A 27184-nucleotide genomic window follows, 5' to 3' on the forward strand; every position below is an offset into this window, starting at 1 on the left:
TACCGTCCCTGTCCTATTGTTTCTTTTTATTTTTCTTATATGTACCCATTTCATGTATTCATAACTATGTATATACTTATACCTATTATCTTGTAAGTGATTGACAAATCAAAATAAACAAATCAAAATAAAAAACAAAGAAGATCCAGCCGATCAGCTGGGACTCAATGAGAGGCAGAGAATAGGTGCGGTTGGCGGGGGCAGTCAGAGGTGGCATTGGCCGGTTCTCCAAGTTACTAATGTAACAAAAACGATTAATATTATTATTTCTATCCAAATTAATGATACTGAGATGCCACACTGTTCGTGTGTTGATGTTGATGTATATTTAAAAATAAAAATCCCCCCCAAAATTAATAATTGCAACAATCCTAACAACAGCTTAAAAAGAAAACCCCCAAACAAATCAGCTATCCATTCCCTCGGTCGAGTAAATTAAACAAAAAGAAGTCACAAAAAAGGGGGGGGAAATGCAGAGGAACGGGCCAAGATATTCATTTATTTTATTTTTCAGATTCTCTTTTCTTTAATTTGGCTTGCTTTTTCCCTTTGCGTGCACGGGTGTGTTTTTGCATGCCTGGTGTATTAATGAGAATACGGTAGCGTCCTGGGCTCAGATCCAAATTCGATGCAGTGGGAAGGCAGGGCAGGCTGAGAAGGGTGGAGAAAAAAAAAGTTATTTTGTTTGTTGCGAAGGACAAAGGCCACTCCGGATGAGATTTTCGCCCCTGGGTAAGTTGTCTCCTTCTTCCTTTGCGTTGCACATTGCAGGTTTTTAAACCTGAGTCTAGCTAGCTCAAAGTGGAGTAATTGTTCCCAGACAAGGAAGAGTAGTAAACCCAGAGCAAATGTCATGAGTGCAAAGCAGAAGGAAAGAACGAACCCCTTTGCGCTGATCTGTCAACTTTAGGGAGGAGAATTGTTTGCACCTGAAGAGGTTCCTTATGGGAGAAGATTGGGTTGAAGTCTTGCCTGGAAGCCCAGCTGGATGGGGCTTTGGGATCCATCCTTTGCATGGCAGTTTTTATTCCTTTGGATGAAAGGAGAAATAAATAGAAGAGAAGCTTTGTAGCTCAGGGGTGAATTTGTGGGGTCCTGGGTGCTCTCCGAGCTGGGTGGTTTTCTTGCAGATGTTTCTCGGCCCAACTAGGTTATATCATCAGTGTTAGAAGGGTGAGGGGGTTGCGGAGGGAAGAGGAAGGGGAGGAGGAACTGTGGGATCCTTGGTGGTCTCTGAGATGGGTGGTTTTCTTGCAGACGTTTCATGACCCATCTAGGTAACATCATCAGTGTTAGAAGGGTGAGGGGGTTGCGGAGGGAAGAGGAAGGGGAGGAGGACTTGGTGCTCTCTGAGCTGCGTAGTTTCCAGGCAGAGGTTTCATGATCCAAGCTAGGTTACGTCATCAGTGCTAGAAGGGAGAGGGGTTTGTAGGGAGGAGGAGGATGAGAGGGGGAGGAGGGGGAGGAAGAGGAAGAGGGGGGAAAGAGGGGAGGACACGGGGATCCTTGATGCTATCAGAGCTTGGCTGTCTTCTTTCAGACGTTTCGCAACCCAACTAGGTTACATCATCAGTGCCAGGAGGCAGTGGGATTTGTTAGAAACTCTTCGAAATCAGCTTAGCTTCAATTTAAACATTTTGTGTCCAGGCTTCAAATAGTTTCTGGGAACTGAATCAGCCCAATCAATTGAGGTGTCTTCCAAAGAAGGATATGTGTGCAATGAATCCTAAAAAGTTGTTGTTGTTTTTTTTAAATCAGAGCCTCTTGCCACATTGTGGCACTTAAAAGTCTCAACCGACTTTTAAAAATACTCGAAGTGGCAGCTGACCTTGATTTTTAATTTTTAGGGAATTTATTAGTAGCCAGGAACTTCTAGCAGAAGATAAAAAAGAAACTTCTGTTGCTGAGCAATTGCAACAACTTTTAAAAGGTCCAAAAGAGCCTTTAAAAACGTGATAAACAAGTTTTTTCCACTTTATTCCCAAAATGCTAAGAAATCTTTAAAGAAAGACAAGAAGATATTTGAACACCTCAAAAACACTACCCTAACCACTGGTTCGCACTGCCAATGCACTCTTCTTTTTTAATCTACAATTAACCACCTTCTTCTCTCAAAGCCAATCAGTTCACTTCTGTTTTCTGCATTATTATTATTATTATTATTATTATTATTATTATTATTATTATTATTATTATTATTTTTGTTTATTTATTATTTTGCTTTATGGTGCAATAATGGCAGATCCCAGAGATCTGCTGGCATTTTATGGATGGCATAAAAATATTTCTTTCAAAGGAAATCATCAGCCACAATGTTTTCCTTTATGGCCTTGTGCTTTGGGGTCCCTTGAAACTTGGGTAATACTTAGGAATGGTCACGTGTAAATTAAGTGCACAGTTTCTTCCGTCTGTTGTGAGCCTGCTCAACGTTTGGTTTAAAAAACCAGCCTGAAAAAATCCTCTGACACGGACAATTTGCTGGATCTTAATAAAGCAGGTAAGGAAACTTTTTTCTTGTAGAAAATTGGAAGAATCGACGTGGAATATTTTGCTCCTCACCCCCGCTACCATCTCATTTCTCCTTCTCCAACCAAATTGCAAAACAGGACATTTTGCAAAAGCCAGAGATCTAAGATAACAATCAGAATCAGAATTAAGCTGGAACCTGAAATCCTCTTTCTTTCTTTTTCTTTTTTCCCCAGCCAAATTCTTGCATTTTACCAAAGCACAGAAATTCAAGTCAGCCCATCTCCTCCCTCATTTTTGGAGCAAAGCAGGCAGACATTCTGCAGGAAAGCTTGCCAGTAACAAGTTTTGCTAAGGAATCTCTCTTTCAGCAGGCAGGAATTCAACAGGACCAGCTGTGCAACAGGAAATGGTTGGATAAGCAGGACCAGCCCTGACAGAAGTTTAGCAAGAACTTACCCCCCCAACTCCAAGTTAGGCAGGAATCCCACAGGTCGATCCCGCATACCCAACTTTCGCTTTACCTCTGCAAAATCCCTCTTCTTTGGGGCAGCCTCCCAAATACTGGAATTCTGCTATCCTGTCATCCCTGGTCCTTCTTTTCTCTTCTTTTCTTTTCTCTTGTTCTGACCCAAACCTTGTTCCACTGTTAAATGTCTGTTTCAAACTGATTGTCTCCGATAAGAATGAGCCTTGCCAAGGTTGTGCAAGAACATTAATGTTGCCAAGAAATATTTCAAACACAAAGAGTCTCCAAACACTAATCAAGATATTCCGAATGTCCGTAAGGCTCGAGTGCAAAAACTTCTTTGCTTCCTGCAAAGAACTCTGGTTTCTCAGCTGGCTTTTATCCCTTAAGGGAGGGGCCATTACCTTGTAGCCTTACTCCCGAGTCGGCCTTGCTGCTGCAGCTGGTCTTTCCTTCGAGCAGCCCTGCACGCAAGCTCCCTGGGCACAGGCTTCTCGGGAACCTCTTCATCACTACTGCCAGCCTCCACAATCTCCGAAGGCAGCACTCCACTCCCTGATGGTCTTGGCCCCATCCCTGCATCACACGCAGGCCCCACACCTGAGTCCTTGCTCTCTGAGACCTCACCTGTCTGCACCTGCTGCCAGCGAACCACAACATCTCTTATTTTATCTTTTTATTTTATTTTATTTTATTTATTATTTTATTTTATTATTATTTTATTTTATTTTATTTTATTTTATTATTTTATTTTATTTTATTATTTTATTTTATTTTATTTTAATTTTATTTTTATTTTATTTTTTTATTTTATTTTATTATTTTATTTTATTTTATTTTATTTTATTTTATTTTATTTTATTTTATTTTTTTTTTATTTTATTATTTTATTTTTTATTTTATTTTATTTTATTTATTTTATTTTATTTTATTTTATTTTATTTTATTTTATTTTATTTTATTCTATTTTATTCTATTTTATTTTATTTTTTTTATTTTTTTTTATTCTATTCTATTTTATTTTATTCTATTCTTTCTATTCTATTCTCTTTCTTTTTCTTTTCCCAAATCCTCCAACTCTTTCTTCGTAGATTTTTAGTCTCCCGAGCCTTTAATCCTCTTAGTCGCTCTTCTTTGAACTTTTCCCAAAGTCTCAACATCTTTTTTGTAACGTGGGGACCAAAACTGGATGCAGGATTCTGGGTGCGGCCTTACTGAGGCTTTACAAAGTGGTGCTAATACTTCATGTGATCTTGATTCTATGCCTCTGTTTATACAACCAGGGATTTTATTAGATGATTTGGCTGCTGCCGTTCACGGCTGGCTCATGTTTAAGAGATCGTCCACTAGGACTCCAAGTTCTCTCTCACAGTGACTGTTTTTGAGCCAGGTTTCACCTAATCTGTACTCATACATTTGTCAGGGACTGAATAGCGTTTCCTGCTTGAGGAGGGTCCACTTGACTACAACAAGGATTAAGGAGAAATTTCCTGACAGTTAGAACAATTAACCAGTGGAACAGAAGTTGTGAATGCTCCAACACGAGAAGTTTTTAAGAAGATTTTGGATAATCATTTGTCTGAAGCGGTGTAGGGTTTCCTGCCTAAGCAGGGGGTTGGACTAGACCACCTCCAAGGCCCCTTCCATTCAAAGGGTCTTTGATCTCTGATCCATGGACTGGTACCAGGTCATGACCCCTTGGGAACTGGCCTCAGGGGTGGGCTTCCCAAATTTTTAGCAATGGGTTCTCTGCCCGGTTGCTGGGTGAGTGTGGCCATGGTGGGCGTGGCCTAGCCAGGTACAGATTAACAGAGTCGGAAGGGACCTTGGAGGTCATCTAGTCCAACCCACCCCCCGCCCAATCACTTCTGACAGAAGGCAGTCCGGTCTCTTCTTGAAAGCCTCCAGTGATGAAGCTCCAGGGGTGGGATTCTACCAGTTTGCACCTATTTGCTAGAACCGGTTAATATTCTAAGCAGTTGGGAGAACTGGTTGTTAGAAGAAATTACTGGCCTAATCCTGTAAGGAAGGAAGGAAGGAAACATTCTGGTGTTGCTTACAGAAACTGCCTCTCCGTTAACCCTTATTACATTCTTGGCAGGACAAGACTTCCTGTCTCAGGAATGTCTCTGGAGTTTTTTTCCCCTCCTTTGCTTGTGTGGAGTGACCATTCAAAGTTACAATGGCACTGAAAAAAGTGACTTATGACCGTTTTTCACACTTACGACTGTTGCAGCATTCCCACAGTCATGAGAGGCCAGGCGAGGAGATGTGTGCCTCGATGTGAGTGATGTTGAGTTGGCCACACCCAGCCAATAACATGACCACCAAGCCACGCCCACCAACTAAGCCACGCCCACAGAACCGGTTGTTAAAAATTTTGAATCCCACCCGTGAAGCTCCCAGTCGGCCTCCTGCACCATGGCAGGGGGGTGCATTTTTGCTCTCCCTGGGCCCCAGAGGCTTTCCTTGAGCCTCCAGGAGGATGAAAACGGCCTCCCCGAACTCCGGAGGCTCTGTGGAAGCTGGAAGCAGGCCCATTTCTGGCCTTCCCGAACTTCTGGGAGGCCCGTTTTTCACCCCCCCTCCCCCGAGCCTCCACACGAGCCCTGCACTTACCTGCATCCAAAACAGGCCACGTGGGGACTCCTGGGAGGGGTGGGAGAGGCCAGCCAGGAGTGGGATTTGTGGGGGTCTCCAAACTGCACAGAATCTTAGCTAGGGGCTCATCCCGAACCCCTGCAAACCCCCAGCAAGCCCACCCCTGCCACCGGTCCATGCGAAGCTCCAATTGCACATATGCGGGGTTAGGTTGCGTGTGCAAAACCATCCCTTTCCAACCCTGCTGTCACCCACCATCGCGGGAAAGGTTGGGGCCTGCTGGACTAGAAGACCTTTTAAGGCCCCTTCGAACCCTCTGAGTTTATCATTTTATTTTGTTTCGAAATTAGGCTGAAGGGTTGCAGGAGTTCAGCCCTGCCATAAAAAAAGGTTTGTTCCGCTAGGAATTTTTAAATTTTTTTTTAAAAATAAATTAAAAATAAAACCTTGAGGACTAGTTACCTGATCGTTCCCTTCCATTTTGTCAGCAGGGGCCATTATATTCTCTCTGAGCTGCTCCGGGCCATAATAGGATTGAGTGTGTAGCTTGCAAAGCGTGCTTGGTTACCTGGGGCTTAACCTGTTTGATTACCCCAAGTCGTATCTCGGAAATACTGAGGCCCACCTTGCCAGGAGATAGTCCTCAACTTCCAACAGTTCGTGTAGTGACTGTTCTGAGTTACAACGGCCCCGGAAGAAGCGACTTAGGACCGTTTCTCGCTCTTACGACCTGTGTAACCTCCCCATGATCCCATGATCAGAATTCAGAGGCTTGGCAAACTGATTCATACTTACGACGCTTGCGGTGTCCCCGGGGTGGTCAGGTGTTCCCCTTGTTTAGGACCTTCTGACAAGCAACGTCTGTGTGTGGGGGAAGCCAGATTCACTTAACAACCATGTGACTCACTTAAGAACAGCAGCGATTTTGGCCAGAAAAGGCCATTCAGTGGGACAACATTCACTTAACAATGATCTCACTTAACGGCGGGAATTTGGGGCTCAAGGGTGGTCGTAAGTCGAGGATTGGAGTGTTTACAGTCCGTTTCCATGGTCCTGAGGGGCAGGCCTATTTAGTGCAGAGTGACAAAGCCAGCTGATAATTCAAGTGGGTGAAAATATTTTCCTTTTCCTAACTGTGAGGCTTTGTTCGTTTCCTCTGAGGAGAGTCAAATGACCTTGGTTAATTCTATTATCTATCTGGCATAGAAGCTGGAGGGTTTTTTTTGTTTTGTTTTTTTAAAATTTTATATACATTAAATCCATTCCATTTCAATTGTGCGTCAATTAGGTACACATTTCAATTGCTTAACCATTATTAATAATATTCTTATCAAACTTAATACAACAATAATCACATTCCCATGTATATAGTATAAAATAAATGAGATCCAATATATCTATTATACTGTATATCTGTTACAATATATATATTACATTGGGCTGCCATTTGTCAGAAATTGGTTGGTCGAGATGACCTATAATGTCCCTTCCAACTCTGATTATCTGTTATCTGTTAGTTTCTCTTATTGCTCTATAAATACATCTAATCCCTTTTAATTTGTTCTGTTTTCTATCCATTGATAAAACAAATCCCATACCATATAGATAATAGATAATAATTAATCAGAGTTGGAAGGGAACTTGTAGGTCATCTAGTCCAACCCTCTGCCCAAGCGGGAGACCCCACACCATTTCTGACAAATGGCAGTCCAGTCTCTTCTTGAAGGTTATGATGGCGCTCCCACAACTTCCGAGGGCAACTTCTGTTCCATTGGTTGATTGTTCTCACTGTTAGAAAATTTCTCCTTATTTCCAGGTTATTCAGATTCTTCTTTTTCTTTGATTTCCAGGGTATTTAAATTCTTCTTTTTCTTTAATTTCTAGTGTCAATCTATTCATTTCTGCACATTCAAATATTTTTTCAATTATTTTTCCCCTCTATTGGTATCTTATATTTCTTTCAATTTTGGGCAAATACAATTCTAGCCGCTGTTAAAAACACGTATAATTAAGTAAGTCTTTTCTTTACTATAACCTTCTGGTGCCATTCCTAGTAGGAATATTTCAGACTTCAAATCTATGTGTTGTTTAATCTTTGTTTTCCAACCATGTGTCTATCTTAGCCAGGGGTGGGATTCTATAGGTTTGCACCTATTCGCTAGAACTGGTTGTTAACATTCTAAGCAGTTCAGAGAACCGGTTGTTAGAAGAAATTACTGGACTAATCCTGTAAGGAAGGCAGGAAGGAAACATTCTGGTGTTGCTTACAGAAACTGCCTCTCCGTTAACCCTTATTACATTCTTGGCAGGACTAGACTTCCTGTCTCTGGAACTTCTCTGGAGTTTCCCCCCCCCCCCTCCTTTGCTGGTATTTTGCTTGTGTGGAGCGACCATTCAAAGTTACAATGGCACTGAAGAAAGTGACTTATGACCATTTTTCACACTTACGACTCTTGCAGCATCCCCACAGTCATGAGAGGCCAGGCGAGGAGATGCGTGCCTCGATGTGAGTGATATTGAGTTGGCCACGCCCAGCCAATAACATAACCACCAAGCCGCGCCCACCAACTTAGCCATGCCCACAGAACCGGTTGTTAAAAAATTTGAATCCCACCCCTGTAGAGTTGTAATTGCAGGAATATTCTTATCTTGGATGGCAAACCTCAGGTAATGAATGTTTACAAAGCAAATACCACTCAAGCAAACAAAGTCACTAATGTAAAGGAGGATAAGAGAGAGGAAGTAAACATATGTTAGACTTTAACTAGAGATAATTAATTGTGTTAATTACTATGCTAAACAGTAACGAAAGTTAAGCAGAAACCAAAGTTAAGCAATGTTAGAGGATTACTAAAAATGTGTATAAATGCTAGACTCCAATAGACTCCAAAAAGACTAGACTCCAATAAAGTTCATCATGATTCATTTGATCATGATCAAACACCTCGACTGCCCCATCATTACAACACACCCCTGATCTTAGCCCAATACCTTTTAGCTTCTGTACAAGGCCACCACATATGGTAATATGTTCCGGAGTGGGAGTTTTTAATAGTCCTGTCATCTTCTCCCAAACAGAGGGCCTCCAGATGAGGCAAACAATTCCCAGTCGTCCTTGACTTACGACCGCAATGGAGCTCAACATTTCTCCGGCTAAGCAAGACAATGAAGTGAATTTCCACCACCCTCTACCCTCCATTTTATATGACCATGATGGCCGAACCTAATGCCATGCATGCCACAGGTGGTACGCAGAGCCCTCTCTGCGGACATGCGAGCTGTCACCCAGCTAGGTTCCACCGCGCATACGCGCACACCTCCTGGCAGCTAGCTGGTTTTTCTGTCTTTCCCATACATGCACAAGGGGGGGGGGCATGGCGCATGTGGCAGAGGCGTGCGCATGCACATTGGTGGGGAGAGCATGGGGGGCGCATGCGCGTGCTTGGGGAGCAGAGGGGAGCACAGGGGGGAGTACAGCACAGCCCCCCCTGCCTATTTTGGGTTTAGTAGGCCTCCCTACTGTCAGGAAGTCGCAAAAAAGGGGATCCTGTGACACCACCACACCCCGAGACAACCGTCATAAGTACATGCCAGTTGCCAAGCTTCTGAATTTTGATCACGTGATTCATGGCTGCAAAGGTCGTAACTGTGAAAAACGGTCATAAATCACATTTTCAGCACCGTTAAACAGTCAGACTGAACAAACTGTTGTAATCAAGGACTACTTGCAAAACTCCTTTAGCCACGCTTTCTCACTGAGCAACAGAAACATTGGGGTCGATTGTGGTCGTACGTCAAGGACTCCCTGTGTAAACATCAGCCTATCAAGCTGGACCGCCATCTGTCAGAAATGGTGTGCTTGGGTGAGGGTGGCGGGGTTGGACTACATGACTTCCAAGGTCCCTCCCGACTCTGTCAATCTGTATCATGCTAAATTAAATTATTAGAAATGTTTTTTATTTTTAAATTGTAAAAAAAAAAAGATCTTAGAATTATTAGAAATTGAAATATTGAAAGGCTCTTTGAAGACTTAAACATTTGAAATTATAAGATGATCATAACCCCTCCCAAGACTATTTATCTACTGTACATGCTATCTACAAATTTCATCATATCTCTGGGAAGCCATGAAACAGCAGAACGTTATCTGATGCCGCGGGAGGGTATAAAGGTTGCTTTAAATCATGGGAGCCAAAACCCAGGAGTTCCAAATCGCTCTGAGTAGCAACAGGTTTGGCAGAAACATGGAAATGCAGAAATATTTATCTAGACGAGCCCTGGGCGGTCTCCGAGTTTGGTTGTTTCTTTGCCAGACATTTCAGGACCCAAGTCGGGGGCGTGAATAAGTGCACCAACGTGCCTACCGTCCCTGTCCTATTGTTGTTGGGTTTTTTTTTTCTTATTCATATCCATTTCATGTATTCATAACCATGTTTATACTTATACCTGTTATCTAATAACTGCTTGACAAAATAAAATAAATAAATAAACTAGGTAACATCATCAGTGCAAGAAGGGAGCGGGGTTCATGGAGGAGGAGGAAGAGAACTGTGGGGTCCTTGATGCTGTCTGAGCTTGGTTGTTTTCTTGCAGACGTTTCATGACCCAACTAGGTAACATCATCAGTGCTAGGAGGGAGGGAGGTTTGCAGAGAGGAGGAGGAAGGAAGGAAGGAAGGAAGGAAGGACTATGGGGTCCTTGGTGCTCTCTGAGGTTGGTGGTTTTCTTGCAGATGTTTCATGACCCAACTAGGTAACAGCATCAGTGCCAAGGATGTCATTTCAGTCCTGAGCTACAAATATTCTCCTTTATTCTCGTTCATAGGATTTGAGACCTGCAACCTTAACGTTGCCTGTATTCAGAGATTCAGGATTGGGGTATCTATAAATGCGTGTTTATGTTTATTTGAATATATGAGCCGGAAATTCCTATACCGCTAGCCCTCGAGTCACAACTGTTTATAGAATAGGAATAGGAATAGAGTAGAATAAAATAGAAAAAAGAAATAGAATAAGAAATAGCAAATAGAATAGAATAAAATAAGAAAAAGAAATACGTAGAATAAGAAAAAGAATAGAATCGAATAAAATAAGAAATAGAATAAGAAATAGAAAAAGAATAGAATAGAATAGCAAGTAGAATAAATAAGAAAAAGAAATACGTAGAATAAGAAAAAGAATAGAGTAGAGTAGAGTAGAGTAGAGTAGAGTAGAATGGAGTAGAATAGAATATTGGAATAAAAAATAGAGTAGAGTAGAGTAGAGTAGAATAGGAATAGAATAGAATAGAATATTGGAATAAAAAATAGAGTAGAGTAGAGTAAATAGAATAGAATAGAATACAAATTATAATGGAATAGAATAGAATACAAATTATAATAGAATAGAATAGAATACAAATTAGAATACAAATAGAATACAAATTAGAATAGAATAGAATAGAATAGAATAGAATAGAATAGAATAGAATAGAATACAAATTAGAATAGAATAGAATAGAATTAGAATAGAATAGAATAACAGAGTTGGAAGGGACCTTTGAGGTCTTCTAGTCCAACCCCCTGCTACTCAGGAAACCCTATACTTTTAGTGACTGTGAAGTTACAACACACTGAAAAAAGGCATTTATGACTGTTCTTCACAATTACCGCCAGTGGTGGGATTCAGCCAATTTGCACCACTTCGGGAGAACCGGTTGTTAACTTTCTGAGCACTTTGGTGAACTGGTTGTTGGAAGAAATCACTAGGGCAGAGAACCAGTTGTTACATTATTTGAATCCAACTACTGATTACCACCGTTACAGCGTCACATAATCAAAGTTGGCGACTGACTCGAATTTATGACGGTCGCAGTGTCCAGGGGTCATGTGATCCCTTTTTGCGAACTCTTTCTAAGCAAAATCAACGGGGAAGCCGGATTCACAGCCCTGTTACTAACTGAACAAAAGTCCACTTGTTTCACTTAGCAACATAACTTTTGGGCTCAGCTGTGGTCATAAGTCAAGGACTACCTTGTATCTATGGTTTTAAACTGAGCTGGTGCAGTGTTTCTCAAACCCGAAAACTTTAAGGCAAGGGTCTTCCAAACTTGGCAAGTTTAAGACTTGTGGACTTCAACTCCCAGAATTCCCGAGCTAGCATGACTGGAGGAGGAATTCTGGGAGTTGAAGTCCACAAGTCTTACAGCTGTCAAGTTTGAAGAACCCTGCTTTAAAGGGGACTTCAATTCCCAGAATTCCCCAGCCAGCCAGCCAGCCAGCCTATTCTGTTATAACGCGCAGGCGATCTGCAAAGGCGCCTGCAGTAGCGCAGAGCGCCGCGGGCGGCAGCCGAGAGCAGCTCCTTGGTCTCCGCCGGGCCGCCTGGTTTTGATTGTCTCGCGAGACTTAATTCCAGAGACGCGAGGGAGGACGACAAACGCAAACGAGCGCCGGGAGGGGGTGGGTTGGGGGGGGGTGTCTTGCCTAAACCGGAAGAGAGATTGCCAGAAGTCGGGCATGGAGCCGGAAGCCGGAAAGACCCGTCTTTGCAAAAGGGGTGGAGAAGGGTCACGAGGAGGAGTGGCGTGTCGCTGAACACGGGTGCGGGTTGAAACGTGGGAATGGTCTCTGCAAGGTATAAAGATCGGGTCTGAGGGCGGTGCCGGAGGCTGTTCTTTTCCTAGCAAGGCAGGCGGAAGTTCAACAGGTGCAGAGCTTCCATCCCCTGTTTTGATCGACCGCTGGGGAAGGCAGCTGCCCCTGTTGAGCATCTGCCTGGATGGTGCAGAGGTGAATCGAAAGTTGGGTATGGGGGATCGACCTGTGGGATTCCTGCCTAATTTGGGGCTGAGGGCGGGGGGGTCAGTTCTTACTAAACTTCTGCCAGGTCTGGTCGTGCTTATGCAAGCACTAGCACGAAACTATGTGGTGGGGCTTAGTTTTTGGGGAGGAAAATAAGGGGGTGGGATTCTGCCTCAGCCTACCAGCATCCATCGGTATTCATCTGGCTAGCGTCCTGTCAGTGTGTGACAGGAGTTGAGGGCTGTTTGGAAACTGAAACAGTATTTGCTGTGTGAGCAAGAAGGAGACAGCAAGGTGCCTGGGCGTGGCTTAGCTCAAGTGTTCTGTGCTAAAGCTTCTTGGTGCTGTGAAACTAAAGCTGAAAGTGAAACTCCTCTCCTCTGCTTGTGTTTTGCAGTTGGAGCAAATTTCTTTTCAGGTGGGGAGTGAGAGAGTTGAGGGCTGTTTGGAAACTGAAACAGTATTTGCTGTGCGAGCAAGAAGGAGACAGCAAGGCGCCTGGGCGTGGCTTAGCTCAACTGTTCTCTACTAAAGCTGGTTGTTGCTCTGAAACTGAAACTCCTCTGCTTGTGTTTTGCATTTGGAAGAGATTTCTTTTCAGGTGGGGAATATATATCTGTCTGTCTGTCTGTCTGTTTGTCTCTCTCTCTCTATATATATATATATGTATATATATGTATATATATGTATATGTATGTATATGTATATATATATGTATATGTATATGTATATATATATATGTATGTATGTATGTATATATATATATATATATATATATATATATATATATATATATATATATATATATATATATATAGAGAGAGAGAGAGAGAGAGAGAGAGAGAGAGAGAGAGACAAACAGACAGACAGTGGGGGGTATGCGCATGCGCAGTGAGTCTGCTCCGGGCAGCTGCTCGTGTGCCGGCAGAAATGGCTCTGCGTGCCACTTCCAACACGCATGCCATAGGTTTGCCATCATGGGTATAGGGTCTCCCACTTGAGCAGGGGGCTGGACTAGAAGACCTCCAAAGCCCCTTCCAGCTTCTTTTCTATTCCCATTCTATTTTCTGTTCTATTCAAAATCTATTCCATTTAATTCTATTCTACTCATTGCTATTCTATTCTATAGTCTATTTCTATTTTATTCTCTGTTCTGTTCTATATTCTATCCGAAATCTATTCCATTTATTTCTGTTCCGTTCTATGCTATGCTATTCTAAATTGTAAGTCAAAGACTTACCCTTGTGATTAGCAGACCCCATTACAGTCATAAATTGAAGACTACTTGTATCATTGAGGGCACATCAACGGTCCTGCTTCCTTTCTGTCTCGTTCTTGGCCCTGATTTCCCCATAACCCCTCTTAGTGACCGTGAAGCCTTTTAAAGGCAGGAAAGGAAAGACCTGGTTTTAAAGTGGGGCAGCTTTGAATTTCCACTCGAGCTGTTGGAAGAAGGGTTTGTGCTGTTGAACCTGGGGACCTGCCAGGATATCGTGTGGCTAAAAAGCCTCTTAAGAAATCCAAACCTGATGTGAACACAATGCTGAGAACACAATGGAGTTGCGATCAAGGAGACCGCAAATCGATCCGCAAATTCTTGCCTCAGCTTTCACATTCTCACCTGCCGAAGGACAATGACATTCCAATTTGATGAGCTAAATCCTGCTAAAAAGCACTTGTTAAAATTTAACCCGTAAGTCCAAGGACAGATAGGAGAACAAATTTAGATAGATAGATTAACACAGTTGGAAGGGACCTTGTAGGTCATCTAGTCCAACCCCCTGCCCAAGCAGGAGACCCTACATCATTTCTGACAGAGGGCAGTCCAGTCTCTTCTTAAAAGCATCCAGTGATGAAGCTCCCACAACATCCAAAGGCAACTTCTGTTCCATGGGTTGGTTGTTCTCACTGTCAGAAAGTTTCTCCTTTTTAGTATATGTTTTATTTTTATTCATAAACATTTTGAATGCAGTGTATTGTCAAGGGCGTATCATTTACGAAAAAAGCAAAGGAAAAACAAATAGAAGGATCAACATATATACTGATAACAATAATAATAGTGTAACAAAATAAGTTTAACTAAATTTCTCTTATTTATTTAAACTTATTTATGCTTCTGTTAATTATATCAACATGTTTATAATTATCATAGGTTGAATCTCTCCTTGTTCAGTTTCCATCCATTATTCCTCGTCTGGCCTTCAGGTGCCTTGGAGAATAGCTTGACCCCTTCCTCCTCTCTGTGGCAGCCCCTCAAATATTGGAAGGCCGCTATCCTGTATCCTCTGGTCCTTCTCTTCCCTAGACAAGCCAAGCCCAGTTCCTGCAACCGTTCTTCGTATGTTTTGACTAACTCTTAGGGCAGGGAGTCTTTAAATCTGGGAACTTTTAAGATACGGGGACTTCAATTCCCAGAATTCCCCAGCCAGCATGCCCACAAGTCTTAAAATTGCCAAGTTTGGAAATTACTTTGCTAAGAGCCTCACAACTGCATATTGTTGAAGTCTTGTAAATTAACCAAGAGGTGGGTTGGAGTGGGAGGGCAGGATGCGACTGCCAAGACTCATGCCTAAAGGATTTAGATTATGAATTCAACGCCAAACTGGTTCAAAACAAGGCCCAGCCTTTGTAATTGAGGCTTAAACCAAGAAATGGGTTAAAATCCATTTTAACTCCATAGGTTATTTATTGGTTAATTGCTATGTTCCAGAGGACAAGAATAGAAGAGGCTATATACTTTTAGGGTTAAACTGGTGTTCTATTATTACTATACCCAGATTATACAAAATTATAGTCTTTGGGCAGAATGTGTTCGACCAAGGAGTAGGACAAACACAGCAATAAAAAAATAATAATTGAACAAGGTTAACCAAATTAAAATAGTCAAACAGTAAAAAAAAAAAAAAACTAAAATCCTACAGTGCCTTTGACCTTACTGATTGAAGAGAATAGTTGTGGCTCTGGGTCAAACTGTTAGGTTCTCTCTGAGTTTGGTTGTTTTCTTGCAGACGTTTCGTGACCCAACTAGGGAACATCATCAGTGCTATAAGGGAGTAGGGTTTGTGGAAGGGGAGGAGGAGGAGGAGAAGGAGGGGAAAAGAATTATGGGGCCCTTGGTGCTCTCTGTGCTGTGCTTGGTGGTTTTCTTGCAGACATTTCATTACCAAACTAGGAAACATCATCAATGCTAAGAAGGAGTGGGGTTTGCGAGGAGGAGGACTATGGGATCCTTGTGATCTCTGTGCTGTGCTTGGTGGTTTTCTTGCAGACGTTTCATGACCCAACTAGGGAACATCATCCGTGCTACCTCACCGTTGACCTTATTCAGCCCCAGTTGCCATGACCGACCCTTTCTGTCTTTTCGCAGCTTCCAAGAAACTGCGATGGAGAAGCTGAAGCGAACGGTGGAGCAGGCCCGGGCTGCCTTCAACACGGGCAAGACGCGCCCGTTGGCTTTCCGGATCCAGCAGCTGAAAGCTTTGAAAAAGATGGTGCAGGAGAAAGAGAAGGAATTCTCCGCAGCCATGAAGGCGGATCTCAACAAGGTTGGTGCTGTAGCATCGTTTGGGGGGGTGGGGTGTTGACGGTGGTATGGAGAATGCTGGGAGATGGATAGGATACCCAAGTAGCTGTTGGGTTGTCTGGATGCAGCTGACCTGGGCTTCCCTATTGCAGGTGGGATGAAGGCCCACTTCTGCCACAGTGTTGCTTGGGAGGTGAGAAGATAAAATTGACCACAATACACCGAGTTTCTCTTGTAAAGAAGTTAGTTGTTGAAAAGAGACTCAGGAGGGTTTCAGGAAAATTGGAGGGGAGGGTTCTGGGGAGGTGAAAGTGGGGGCTGCTGCTTACCCCTGATGATGCAGTAAGGTTTTACCCTGAAGAGGAAGAAAATATCTGGTACTGTTAGTAAAACAGAAGCTTGCCCCAGGAAATCAGGAAAGCATGAGAAAGAAAGTCAAGATTTTCCCATCCTGATTCTCTTTCATACCTGCTGGAAATATATGGTGGCTTTTAGTAAAACGGGAGGCTATCCTAGGAAATCAGGAAAGCGTGAGAAAAAAACCTCAAGATTTTCCCACCTCGGTTTCCGGATTCAAAGTTCTGATGGCCAGGCCTGTGCCCTCCAAAATCACATGACCAGATTTGGGGTGTTTTGCAACTGGCCCACATTGATGCTTGCTTTCAGTGTCCCGCAGTCACATGACTACGATTTACGTTGTTTTTTTTTCCTGGGGAGGAACATGGGCCAGTCCTGGAGTCTAGGGAAGGCTCCGACAAGTGCTCTGTGTCAGAGGTAAAGATGGGGACATGACCATCTGACGGTGATCAGCTTCCTTCGGATCAGTGGGGCAGAAGAACAGCTGGAGCCTGTTCCCAGTGTGTGCATGCACAGAGCTGCCAGGAGAAGGGAACAGTTAAGGGACAAGAGTTGATTTGGGAGTAAAAGCACAGATGGACGGTGAATGGCCCCTCCAATAGGGAATAAATAGGAGCGAAAGGGGTACGGGGTTTGCAGGAGACAATTAGTTCAATTCATTAGGGTGAAGAAGATCTGTTCCTGACTTCTTACCAAGTGTTGTCTGCTACAGCGTGGCGTTTGGGAGCTATCGGCCTGGCAACTATTCCAGCCTGATAAAGGTCTGTAGTTGTGAAATCTCTTGAAAGACCGTTGGCCGGGACTTTGCTGGGTGTGAATGAGAGGAATTCACATTAGCCTAAATAAATTTAAGATAAATTTATTGTCATTGTGCTCAGGAACCTGAGAACAACGAAATAAGGTGCTCTTTCGCAACATACAACTAAACAACACCAAAAGATGTATACAAATAACAATATAAAGCAAATTAAAACAAATAACAATTTAAAAACTGTACAACCAGGATATATGTGTTAAGACATATAACCCCTTTAATAAAAGGGGTTTTGTCTGGTTTGTGATTTTGGGAAGCCTGGGTCAGAATCTCTGCACAGACTTAGGATTTGTAAACTAAAAGCTCTTATTATTCGTTGATAAAATTTATTTGGTACCCCTCTCACTGCAAGGTGGCCTTTGCTTGTCTTTATTGATTTTCGTGTATTTATCATGCAATGTTATATCCCCCCAACTGACACAGACGTAACTCTTGCAGAGTGAATTCAACAGCTTCAGCTACGAGTTTATGATCGTCCTGGGCGAGATCGATCTGATCTTGGAGAAGCTTCCCGACTGGGCGAGCCCCCAGTCCGTGGAAAAGACCATTCTGACGTTGAATGACAAGACCTACATCCATCGTGAGCCCCTGGGCGTCACCCTGGTCATCGGGGCATGGAACTACCCTTTTGTTTTGATCATGGGGCCTCTGCTAGCAGCCATCGCTGCCGGTACGTTGTTTAGAATAGAATAGAATAACAGAGTTGGAAGGGACCTTGGAGGTCTTCTAGACCAACCCCCTGCTTAGGCAGGAAACCCTACACCACTTCAGACAAAGGGTGATCCAATCTCTTCTTTAAAATTTCTAGTGTTGGGGCATTTACAACTTCTGGAGGCAGGTAGTTCCACTGGTTAATTGTCCTCACTGTCAGGAAATGTCTCTTTAGTTGCTTCTCTCCTTGATTACTTTCCACCCGTTACTTCTTGTCCTGCCCACAATTGTTAAGCGAATCGTGGCGTTCTTCAGTTAGTAACACGTTACTAAGTGAATCCCGCTTCGCTGTTGACCTTGCCAATCAAAAGGGGATTATGTGACCCTGGGACACTGCAACCTTTTGTCATAAATAAGAGCCAGTTGCCGAGTGTCCGAATTTTGATCATGTGACCATGGGGATGTTGCACCGGTCGTAAGTATGAAAAAAACGGTCCCTTTTTAAAGTGCGGTTGTAACTTCGAATGGTCACTAAATGAGCTTTTGTAAGTCAAGGACTGCCTGCATCATAAAACCTATAGCAACAAAAAAAAATATGATCTGTTAAAATAACATTCATTTCAATTCATTCTTAAAGATAGAATAAATACAGCTGGTTCATTTTAGTAACAATTCCAATGTCAACTCATAAAATATTTCTAAGGCCTCTTTAGAGTTGCCAAAGGGGGAAAAGGGGGTTTGAAAGAGCAGTGCGGCAGCTTGGAAATTGAAAGTGCATTCCATACATAGTTTTTCACAGATAGTAACTAGGAGACTGAAGTTTCTGTTGGGCAAATATCTAACTGGAGAGCATGATTGATGACTCTGGGCTATGGATGTGTCCCATTGGAGAATATGAATTACGATACACCCAGGGGGTGGGGGTAAACCAGGGTCAAGGGTGACAATGAATGATATGTCTCAGAGTCAGATACACCAAGGCAGTGCCGGACAGTTTAATTCCCAATAAATCCTTTTTAAGTGCTGGACGTTTGGCTAGAGTCTCATGACTTAAATGGGGGTAATTGCCAGAATCCTGACATCCAAGTTATGACGGACCACAAAAAAAGGCTACCTGCAACCCAGGTGAGTGGGAGAAGGCAAATTCACTTAAAATCTGCACGATTCACTTAATGACCCCCAAGATTTTTACTTAGCAACCGTGGTAGAAAAAAGTTGTAAAATCAGACCCGGTTCTCTTAACAACCATCTTGCTTAAGCATTGGAAACTCTTCCCCTCTCCCACATGCGATGATGTCGAACGTTACCTGTAATTTGGGTTCTGGAATGGAGCGCGGGGTTAGACTAGATCAGTGGTCGCCAACCAGTGGGCCGGGGACCACTGGTCCGCGAGAAAATTTTGGTGGTCTGCAGAGAAATGTCACCCCCCGAAGCAATTAATCCAGGCTGTGCGGAAATACAAGGCTGTTCCGTCCACATGGCCTGCGGGAACATAAGACTTACGTGCTTGCATTGCGAACCTCACGAGGTAGTGAGGGGAGGGGGGAAAGGGAGAAAGGGGGGCGAACTTGCCCACGTGCCCCACATGCCTCGCTTGGCCACTGGGCTGCTTTTTTCCGCTTCTTTTGTTTGCTTTTATCTGCATGCAAGGAAAGCAGCAAAAGTACCAAACTCCGCCAGAAATGAGTCTTTGGGACCCTGCAAGGCATCCCGCTCCAAGAGGTTGCGCCGGCGCAACAAGTCTCACAAAGACTCCTTTCTGGCGGAGTTTGGGGGAGAGAAAGAAAGACTTCTGCTGCTTCTGCTGCTTTCCTTGCATGAAGCCAAAAGTCTCTCTCTCTCTCTCTCTCTTCCCCCTTCCCCCTGAGAACGGAGCTGGAGACGGTATCCTGCGATCCCAAATAAAGAATGATCGATCGGTAGGAAAACGGGGTAGGGAATTTTCCTGCAGACTTTTTGGGGGATTTTCCCAGAGTTTCTGGTCCGCGGGATTTAAAATTATGAGTTTGGTGGTCCCTGAGGACTAGATGACCTCAGGTTGTCCTTTAATTCTCCTGCGTCTGATCTGTTCTTTTCAGGCAATGCTGTGGTGGTCAAGCCATCGGAGATCAGTGAAAACACAGCCAAGGTGTTTGAAAAGCTGCTGCCTCAATACATCGACAAGGTCAGGGTGAAGAATTGTTGGCTGTGTGACTTCGCAGTGCGGTTGCCGTTTCATTTGCCAGCCGCCAGGATTTGTGTGTTTTGGAGTGGGTGGGTGGGTATGTTTCACTCCAAACAGGATAGAAAGATAAAAAAAAATAATTCCTTCATAAAGCCAGAGTCCAGCTTGACAAATAAGGGGATGTGCTGGTTCAGTGGCTTAAGACGCTGAGCTTGTCGATCAGAAAGGCCGGTGGTTTGGCAGTTCGAATCCCAAGTGCCGCGTAATGGAGTGAGCTCCCGTTATTTGTCCCAGCTTCTGCCAGCCTAGCAGTTTGAAGGCCTAGGGCATGGCACAAAGGCAACACAGATAATAAGAGTCCCTTTATTATCTCCAACTTGGCCCCCAATGTCCAGGTTACCTTCTGGTAATGTGGGCACCCCAGGTCAGGTCCTCTTTTAGGGTAACACCCAGAAACTTAAAACTGGACACTTGCTCCCCTCGGTCTCCCTTGATAAGCCAGGGCTGGATGTCTGATCTGTTCCTTCTACAATCCACTATCAGCTCCTTGGTCTAATTGGGGTTGAGGACCAAGTTATTGGCTCCACACCACGAAAGCAACCGTTGGTCCACCTCATTTCGGTAGGCAGACTCATCCTCTTCCCGCTCCCCCGAGATGACTCCCACCACTGTTGTATCATCTGCAAATTTAGTAATAGTATTGCTAGCATGAGTGGGAATGCAGTCATGCACATAAAGAGTATAGACTAGAGCTGTGATGGCGAACCTATGGCATGCGTGCCACAGGTGGCACGCAGAGCCATTTGTGCCGGCATGCGAACCGCAGGCATGCGCGTGCCTCACAGCTGATTTTTGGCTGGTTTGAGGCCTTTTTCGGCCTCCCAGAGGCTGAAAAAGCCTCTGCAGGCCGAATAGGCCCGTTCATCACTTCCTCTTTGGAAGTGACGAATTGAACCTATTCGGCCTGCAGAGGCTTTTCAACCCTTTGGAAGGCCGAAAAGGCCTCAAGCCAGCCAAAATCAGCCTGGTATGAGCCTTTTTGGCCTCTCAGAGGCTGAAAAAGCCTCTGCAGGCAAATAGGCCCGTTTCGTCACTTCCTGTTAATACGAAGTGACAAGCCGGCCTATTAGGCCTGCAGAGGCTTTTTCAAGCCTCTGGGAGGCCGAAAGGCCTCAAACCAGCCGAAAATCAGCTGTGAGGCCTAGTTTGAAGCCTTTCGGCCTCCCAGAGGCTTGAAAAAGCCTCTGCAGGCCGAATAGCCCGTTCATCACTTCCTCTTTGGAGTGGCGATGAACCTATTCGCCTGCAGAGGCTTTTTCAACCCTTTGAAGGCGAAAGGCCTCAAACCAGCCAAAATCAACTGTGAGGCCTGGTATGAGGCTTTTTGGCCTCTCAGAGGCTTGAAAAAGCCTCTTCAGGCAAATAGCCCGTTCGTCACTTCCTGTTAATACAAGAAGTGACAAACCGGGCCTATTAGGCCTGCAGAGGCTTTTTCAAGCCTCTGGGAGCCGAAAAGGCCTCAAACCAGCCGAAAATCAGCTGTGAGGCCTAGTTGGAAGCCTTTTTCGGCCTCCCAGAGGCTTGAAAAAACCTCTGCAGGCCGAATAGGCCCGTTTCGTCACTTTCTGTTAATACCAGAAGTGACAAAACGTGCCTATTTGGTCCTAGAGGCTTTTTTCAAGCCTCTGGGAGGCCGAAAAAGGCCTCAAACCAGCCAAAAACCAGCTGTGAGACACAGTGCAGGTAAGGGGGTGGCGCGTCGCCTTCTGGGTGCTAGCACACGAGCGCCAGCGTGCGCACAATTTTTGGCGCAGGAGCCCAAAAAGGTTTGCCATCACCGGGACTAGAGTAAGGGACTCAACACACAACCCTGTGGTGTACCAGTGTTAAAGAATAAAAGCTGAGGAGGTGATTACCTAATCTGATCCTCTGTGAGTGGCCAGACAGGAAATCCATAATAACAAATACTTCGCTTAGCAACATCGATTTGGGGCTCAATTGTGGTCATAACTCGAGGACTCCCTCTTTCCCTGTCTCCACCCCACCCCTCCCCCACCCCAGGACCTGTATCCAGTGGTCAATGGAGGAGTGCCGGAGACGACGGAGCTGCTGAAGCAAAGATTCGACCACATCTTCTACACGGGCAACAGCGTCGTCGGCAAAATTATTATGGAAGCCGCCTCCAAGCATCTGACGCCTGTCACTCTCGAGCTGGGTGGGAAGAGCCCCTGCTACATCGATGAGGGCTGCAATCTTGAGGTGGCTTGCAGGTGAGTCTGTCATCTTCTACAGGCAGACCTCGACTTCAGAACAGCTCAGTTTTGATGAGCAAAGTTTCGACGGCACTGAAAAGTTTCGACGGCACTGAAAAAAGGGACTTGCAACCGTTTTTCACACAGTTACGACCGTTCCTGCGTCCCCACGGTCACATGACCAAGGTTGAGGTGTTTGGCAACTGGCATGTACATGGGAATGGAATGGGAATGGAATAGAAAATATGGAATGGAATAGAACAATAGAATAGAATAGAATTAGAATATATGGAATGGAATGGAATAAAGGATAGGATTAGAATAGAATAGAATAGAATAGAATAGAATAGAATAGAATAGAATAGAATAGAATAGAATAGAATAGAATAGAATAGAATAGAATAGAATAGAATAGAATAGAAAATATGGAATGGAAAGGAATAAAGAATAGAATAGAACAATAGAATATGAATAGAATAGAATATATGGAAGGGAAGAGAATAAAGAATAGAACAATAGAATAGAATATTAATAGAACAGAAATAGAATAGAATAGAACATATGGAATGGAATAAAGAATAGACTAGAATAAGAATAGAATATTTGTGGAATACAATAGAATTAGAATAGAATAGAAAATATGGAATGGAAATGAATATAGAATAGAATCTTCATTGAGAATAAAAATAGAAAATAGATTAGAATTTAGAATAGAATACGATAGAATAGAAAAAATGGAATGGAATGGAATAGCAATAGCTCTTCACAGTGCTTTTACAGCTCTCTCTAAGCGGTTTACAGAATCAGCACATTGCGCTTATAAGCATCATCCTGAATAACAGGAAGCGAGCTTCCTATAATCTTCTCCACTGTCCTCACCACTCTCTGTAGGGGCTTTCTATCTGAGGTGCTGCTGCCACCAAACCAAACAGGGATGCCATTTTGTTAAAACGCTCTCCATCGTGCCTCTGTAAAAAGTGGCCAGGACAGGAGAAAGATGTACTCTCTTCATCCGACGCAGGAAATGCAGGCGCTGGTTTGATCGCTTCACTACGAATTTGAATCTGAATTTTTAAAAATTCCAATTATGGTCGTAAGTCGAGGTCTGCCGGTAATGTGGATCCCTGGCCTGAGCGTTGGGGGTTGGGCTGGGTGACTTCTACAGCAGTGGTCGCCAACCAGTTGGCCAGGGACCACTGGTGGTTTGCGAGAAAATTTTGGTGGTCTGCAGAGAAATGTCACCCCCAAAGCAATTAATCCAGGCCGCATGGGAACACAAGGCTGCGCCGCCCCACATGGCCCGTGGGAAGACAAGGCTTGCATCGCTTGCATTGCGAGCAACACAAGGTAGTGAGGGGAGGGGGGAAAGGGTGGAAGGGGGAACTTGCCCCATTCGCCTCATACACCTCGCCTGGGCACCGGACTGCTTCTTTCCGCTTCTTTCTTCTTCTGCTTTTGGCTGCATGCAAGGAAAGCAGCCAAAGTCTTTCTTTCTCTCCCCCAAATTCCTCCAGAAATGAGTCTTTGGGACCCTGCAAGAGGCTGCGCCGGCAAAGAATCATTTCTGGCTGAGTTTGGGGAAGGAAAAACAGACTTCTGCTGCTTCTGCTGTTTTCCTTGCATGGAGTCAAAAGTCTCTCTCTTTCTCTCTCTCCCCGTGAGAACGGAGCGGTATCCTGCCATCCCAAATAAAGAACAATTGATCAGTAGGAAAACGGGGGTGGGGAATTTTCCTGCAGACTTTTTTTGGGGGTTTCCTAGGGTCTCTGGTCTGCGGGATTTTAAATTATGAGTTTGGTGGTCCCTGAGGTCCAAAAGGTTGGCGACCCCTGCTCTAGAGAGGCCCTTCCTACTCTTAACCTCCTGGGATTCTATCATCCTTCAGGCGGATTGCGTGGGGGAAGTACATTAATTGTGGCCAGACCTGCATTGCCCCGGATTACATCCTATGCAGTCCATCCATTCAGAAGACCATCGTAGAGAACATTAAGAAGAACATCAAGGTAAGAACTAAGTCTTCCCTGTTGTAGGAAGGCTATTTCTGCTGGGGGGCAAGACACAGTCATGGCAGCATCAGAAGGTGGGAGTTTCTGGGGGCAAATGCTGGTTGAATCTTCAAAAGCAGAGAAACATGCATTGTTCCTTGACCAAAACTCCAGAGGAAACCTCTTTCCTCCGCCGGGATTAGCAGCAAAGCAACTTCCACTGCAGACAGCAACAACAAATATTTGGGGTTACAATAAAATGGAAGTTGCTTATCTTTTGCACTGATGGCTTAGCAAAGGCTTCCCAGGGGTGTAACCACAGTGGAAGGGTGTAATCTCCAACCCCAGGCCTTCAAGGTAGGCTAGGCCATCAGACAAACCCCACAGGAACTCCAGGATAAAATAACGGAATCTTAACACAGTAAATTCAAAATTTCTCTTTCTTCCCTTTTATACTGAAGGAAACCAGGCTGGAAAAATTGGTCTTCTTCTTTCCCTTCCCTCTCTCTCCTTCCTTCCTTCCTTCCTTCCTTCCTTCCTTCCTTCCTTCCTTCCTTCCTTCCTTCCTTCCTTCCTTCCTTCTTACTTTCCTCCCTCCCTCCCTCATTCTCTTTCTATCCTGTATTATTTACTCTTCCTTCTCTTTCTCTTCCTTTTTCCCTTTTTCTTTCTGTTGTTCCTTCCTTTCTTCCTCATTCTCTTTCCATTCTGTATTGTTTACTCTTCCTTCTCTTTCTCTTCCTTTTCCCCCCTTTTTCTTTCTGTTGTTCCTTCCTTCCTCCCTTTCCTCTCTCTCCTAGGGATGGAACTTCCAATCTCAGTTTGCGGTCATAACTCAAGGACTTCTCATAAGACCGATTACCTAGAGTAACCCTATTCACGTTGATTCCCCGGCAGGAATTCTACGGCGAGAACATTAAAGAGTCCCCGGATTACGAGCGGATTGTGAGCAAGCGTCATTTCAAGAGATTGATGGGCCTTTTGGAAGGACAGAAGGTGGCCTATGGGGGTGAAAGTGATGAGTCTACCCGTTTCATAGGTGAGCCCCCCCCCAAAAAAAATCAGATGCCCCAAAACCTCCCCAGGGAGAAAACACAACAACCCCTCCATTTATTGAACGCTTTTGTTTTATTGTGTAGGGATGGTATAAGGCCATGATGGCAAACCTATGACACGCGTGCCACAGGTGGCATATGCAGTGCCATTTGTGTCAGCACACGAACTGCAGGCAAACTTACCTCACTGCGCATGCACTGCGCCTCACAGCTGATTTTCGGCCTGTTTGAGGCCTTTTTTGGTATCCCAGAGGCTTGAGGAAGGCTTCTGCAGGCTTTGCAGGCCGAAAACTAGGCCTGTTTCACCACTTCCTGTTTTTCCAAAAATACTGGAAGTGATGAACGGGCCTGGTTTTCGCCTGCAAAGCCTGCAGAAGCCTTCCTCAAGCCTCTGGAAAAAGGCCTCAAACAGGCCGAAAATCAGCTGTGACGCAGTGCAAATAAAGGGGCGACAGGGTGGGTGGATGGTGATTGCGCACGCATGCGTAGGGGACGTGGGGGGAACACGCATTGCCTTCTGGGTGCTGGCACGCGAGCGTGCAAGCGCACGCACAATTTTTGGCACAGGAGCCCAAAAAGGTTACCTACCATTGAGTAAGGTCTCTGCCTTGAGCATGGGGTTGGACTAGAAGACCTCCGAGGTCCCTTCCAGCTTTTTATTCTAAGAACTTGGGGGCATCCAAAAATTGGAGTTTGATCCGAGTGTAAAAAATGAACAGGTCACGTTTAAGTTTAATGGGTTCATCTCTTAAAAAACAATCCTCATCAATTCTTTCTTTCTTTCTTTCTTTCTTTCTTTCTTTCTTTCTTTCTTTCTTTCTTTCTTTCTTTCTTTCTTTCTTTCTTTCTTTCTTTCTTTCTTTCTTTCTTTCTTTCTTTCTTCCTTCCTTCCTTCCTTCCTTCCTTCCTTCCTTCCTTCCTTCCTTCCTTCCTTCATTCTTCCTTGTCCTCCTTCCTTCTTCCTTTATCTCCTTCCTTTTCCTCCCTCCCTTCCTCTTGCTTTCTATCTCTCCTTCCTTCCTTCCTTCCTTCCTTCCTTCCTTCCTTCCTTCCTTCCTTCCTTCCTTCCTTCCTTCCTTCCTTCCCTCTTTTAGTTTCTGTAAAATTCTCAATAAATATAAATATAGACGTATAAAAACATATGCTTGCTTTGTGTCAGCCAACGCTAGGGCTGGTCCTGCCCCTAAGACTGCAGCCAAGACCCGTGGCTATTTTCGTGGCCTTCTCTCCCCTCCTTTCTTTCTAGCTCCCACCATCCTCACGGACGTCGATCCGGAATCCCGGGTCATGCAGGAAGAGATTTTCGGCCCCATCCTGCCTATCATCACGGTGAAGGGCGTGGAGGAAGCCATCCAGTTCATCAACCAGCGCGAGAAGCCCCTGGCCCTCTACGTCTTCTCGAACAAGGACAAGGTAGACTTTGCCTTCCCACCTTCCAGGCAGCCTCCGGCCCTTAAATTCAGGACTCCTTTCCTTTGGGGCACCTGGAATCATCTCCTCCTCCTCCTCCTGATCTAAAATTATCCTTTTTTATTCCTTTTATTTCCTTCCTTTTTTCCTCCCTCCCTCCCTCTTCTTTTCTTCCTTCCTTCTCCCTTCCTCCCTCTTTCCCCTTCCTTTCTTTGTTTTCTCCATCCCTCCCACCCTCTTTCTTTCTTTCTTTCTTTCTTTCTTTTCTTTCTCTCTCTTTTTTCTCCCCTCCTTCCCCCTTCCTTTTTTCCTTCTTTCTTTCTTTCTTTCTTTCTTTCTTTCTTTCTTTCTTTCTTTCTTTCTTTCTTTCTTTCTTTCTTTCTTTCTTTCTTTCTTTCTCTCTCTCTCTCTCTCTCTTTCTTCTTCCCTCCTTCCCCCTTCCTTCCTTTTTCCTTCTTTCTTTCCTCCCTCCTGCCCACCCTCTTTCTTTCTTTCTTCCTTCCTTCCTCCCTCCTTCCCCCTTCCTTCTTTCCTCCCTCCCTCTTTCTTCTTTCCTTTCTTCCCTCCTTCCCCTTCCTTCCTTTCTTTTCTCCATCCCTCCCACCCTCTTTCTTTCTTTCTTTCTTTCTTTCTTTCTTTCTTTCTTTCTTTCTTTC

The 27184-nt window shown here is 44.2% G+C and overlaps 1 protein-coding gene across 6 annotated transcripts in view; it reads left to right on the forward strand.

Moving 5' to 3' along the window:
- The first annotated feature begins 630 nt into the window (after positions 1-630).
- Positions 631-27184, forward strand: part of ALDH3A2 (aldehyde dehydrogenase 3 family member A2) — a 37964-nt gene continuing 11410 nt past the window's right edge. For 2 of the 6 annotated variants that reach the window (XM_087971994.1, XM_087971832.1), the window contains exons 1-8: positions 631-732; positions 15685-15862; positions 17450-17681; positions 19741-19826; positions 21888-22096; positions 23964-24081; positions 24961-25102; positions 26365-26531. In XM_087971994.1, coding sequence (XP_087828120.1) covers positions 15701-15862; positions 17450-17681; positions 19741-19826; positions 21888-22096; positions 23964-24081; positions 24961-25102; positions 26365-26531 — 1116 coding nt within the window. In that variant the 5' untranslated portion in view covers positions 631-732; positions 15685-15700. Of the gene's footprint in view, positions 733-2286; positions 2498-11929; positions 12151-15684; positions 15863-17449; positions 17682-19740; positions 19827-21887; positions 22097-23963; positions 24082-24960; positions 25103-26364; positions 26532-27184 lie in introns of those variants that run through there. The other 4 variants (XM_087972055.1, XM_087971900.1, XM_087971932.1 and 1 more) reach the window with 3 other exon arrangements.

This window comes from Notechis scutatus, chromosome 1, assembly GCF_049901735.1.
Source record: "Notechis scutatus isolate UNSWTSFEM ecotype Mainland chromosome 1, rNotScu1.2, whole genome shotgun sequence".
In the NCBI taxonomy this organism is placed as follows: Eukaryota; Metazoa; Chordata; class Lepidosauria; order Squamata; family Elapidae; genus Notechis; species Notechis scutatus.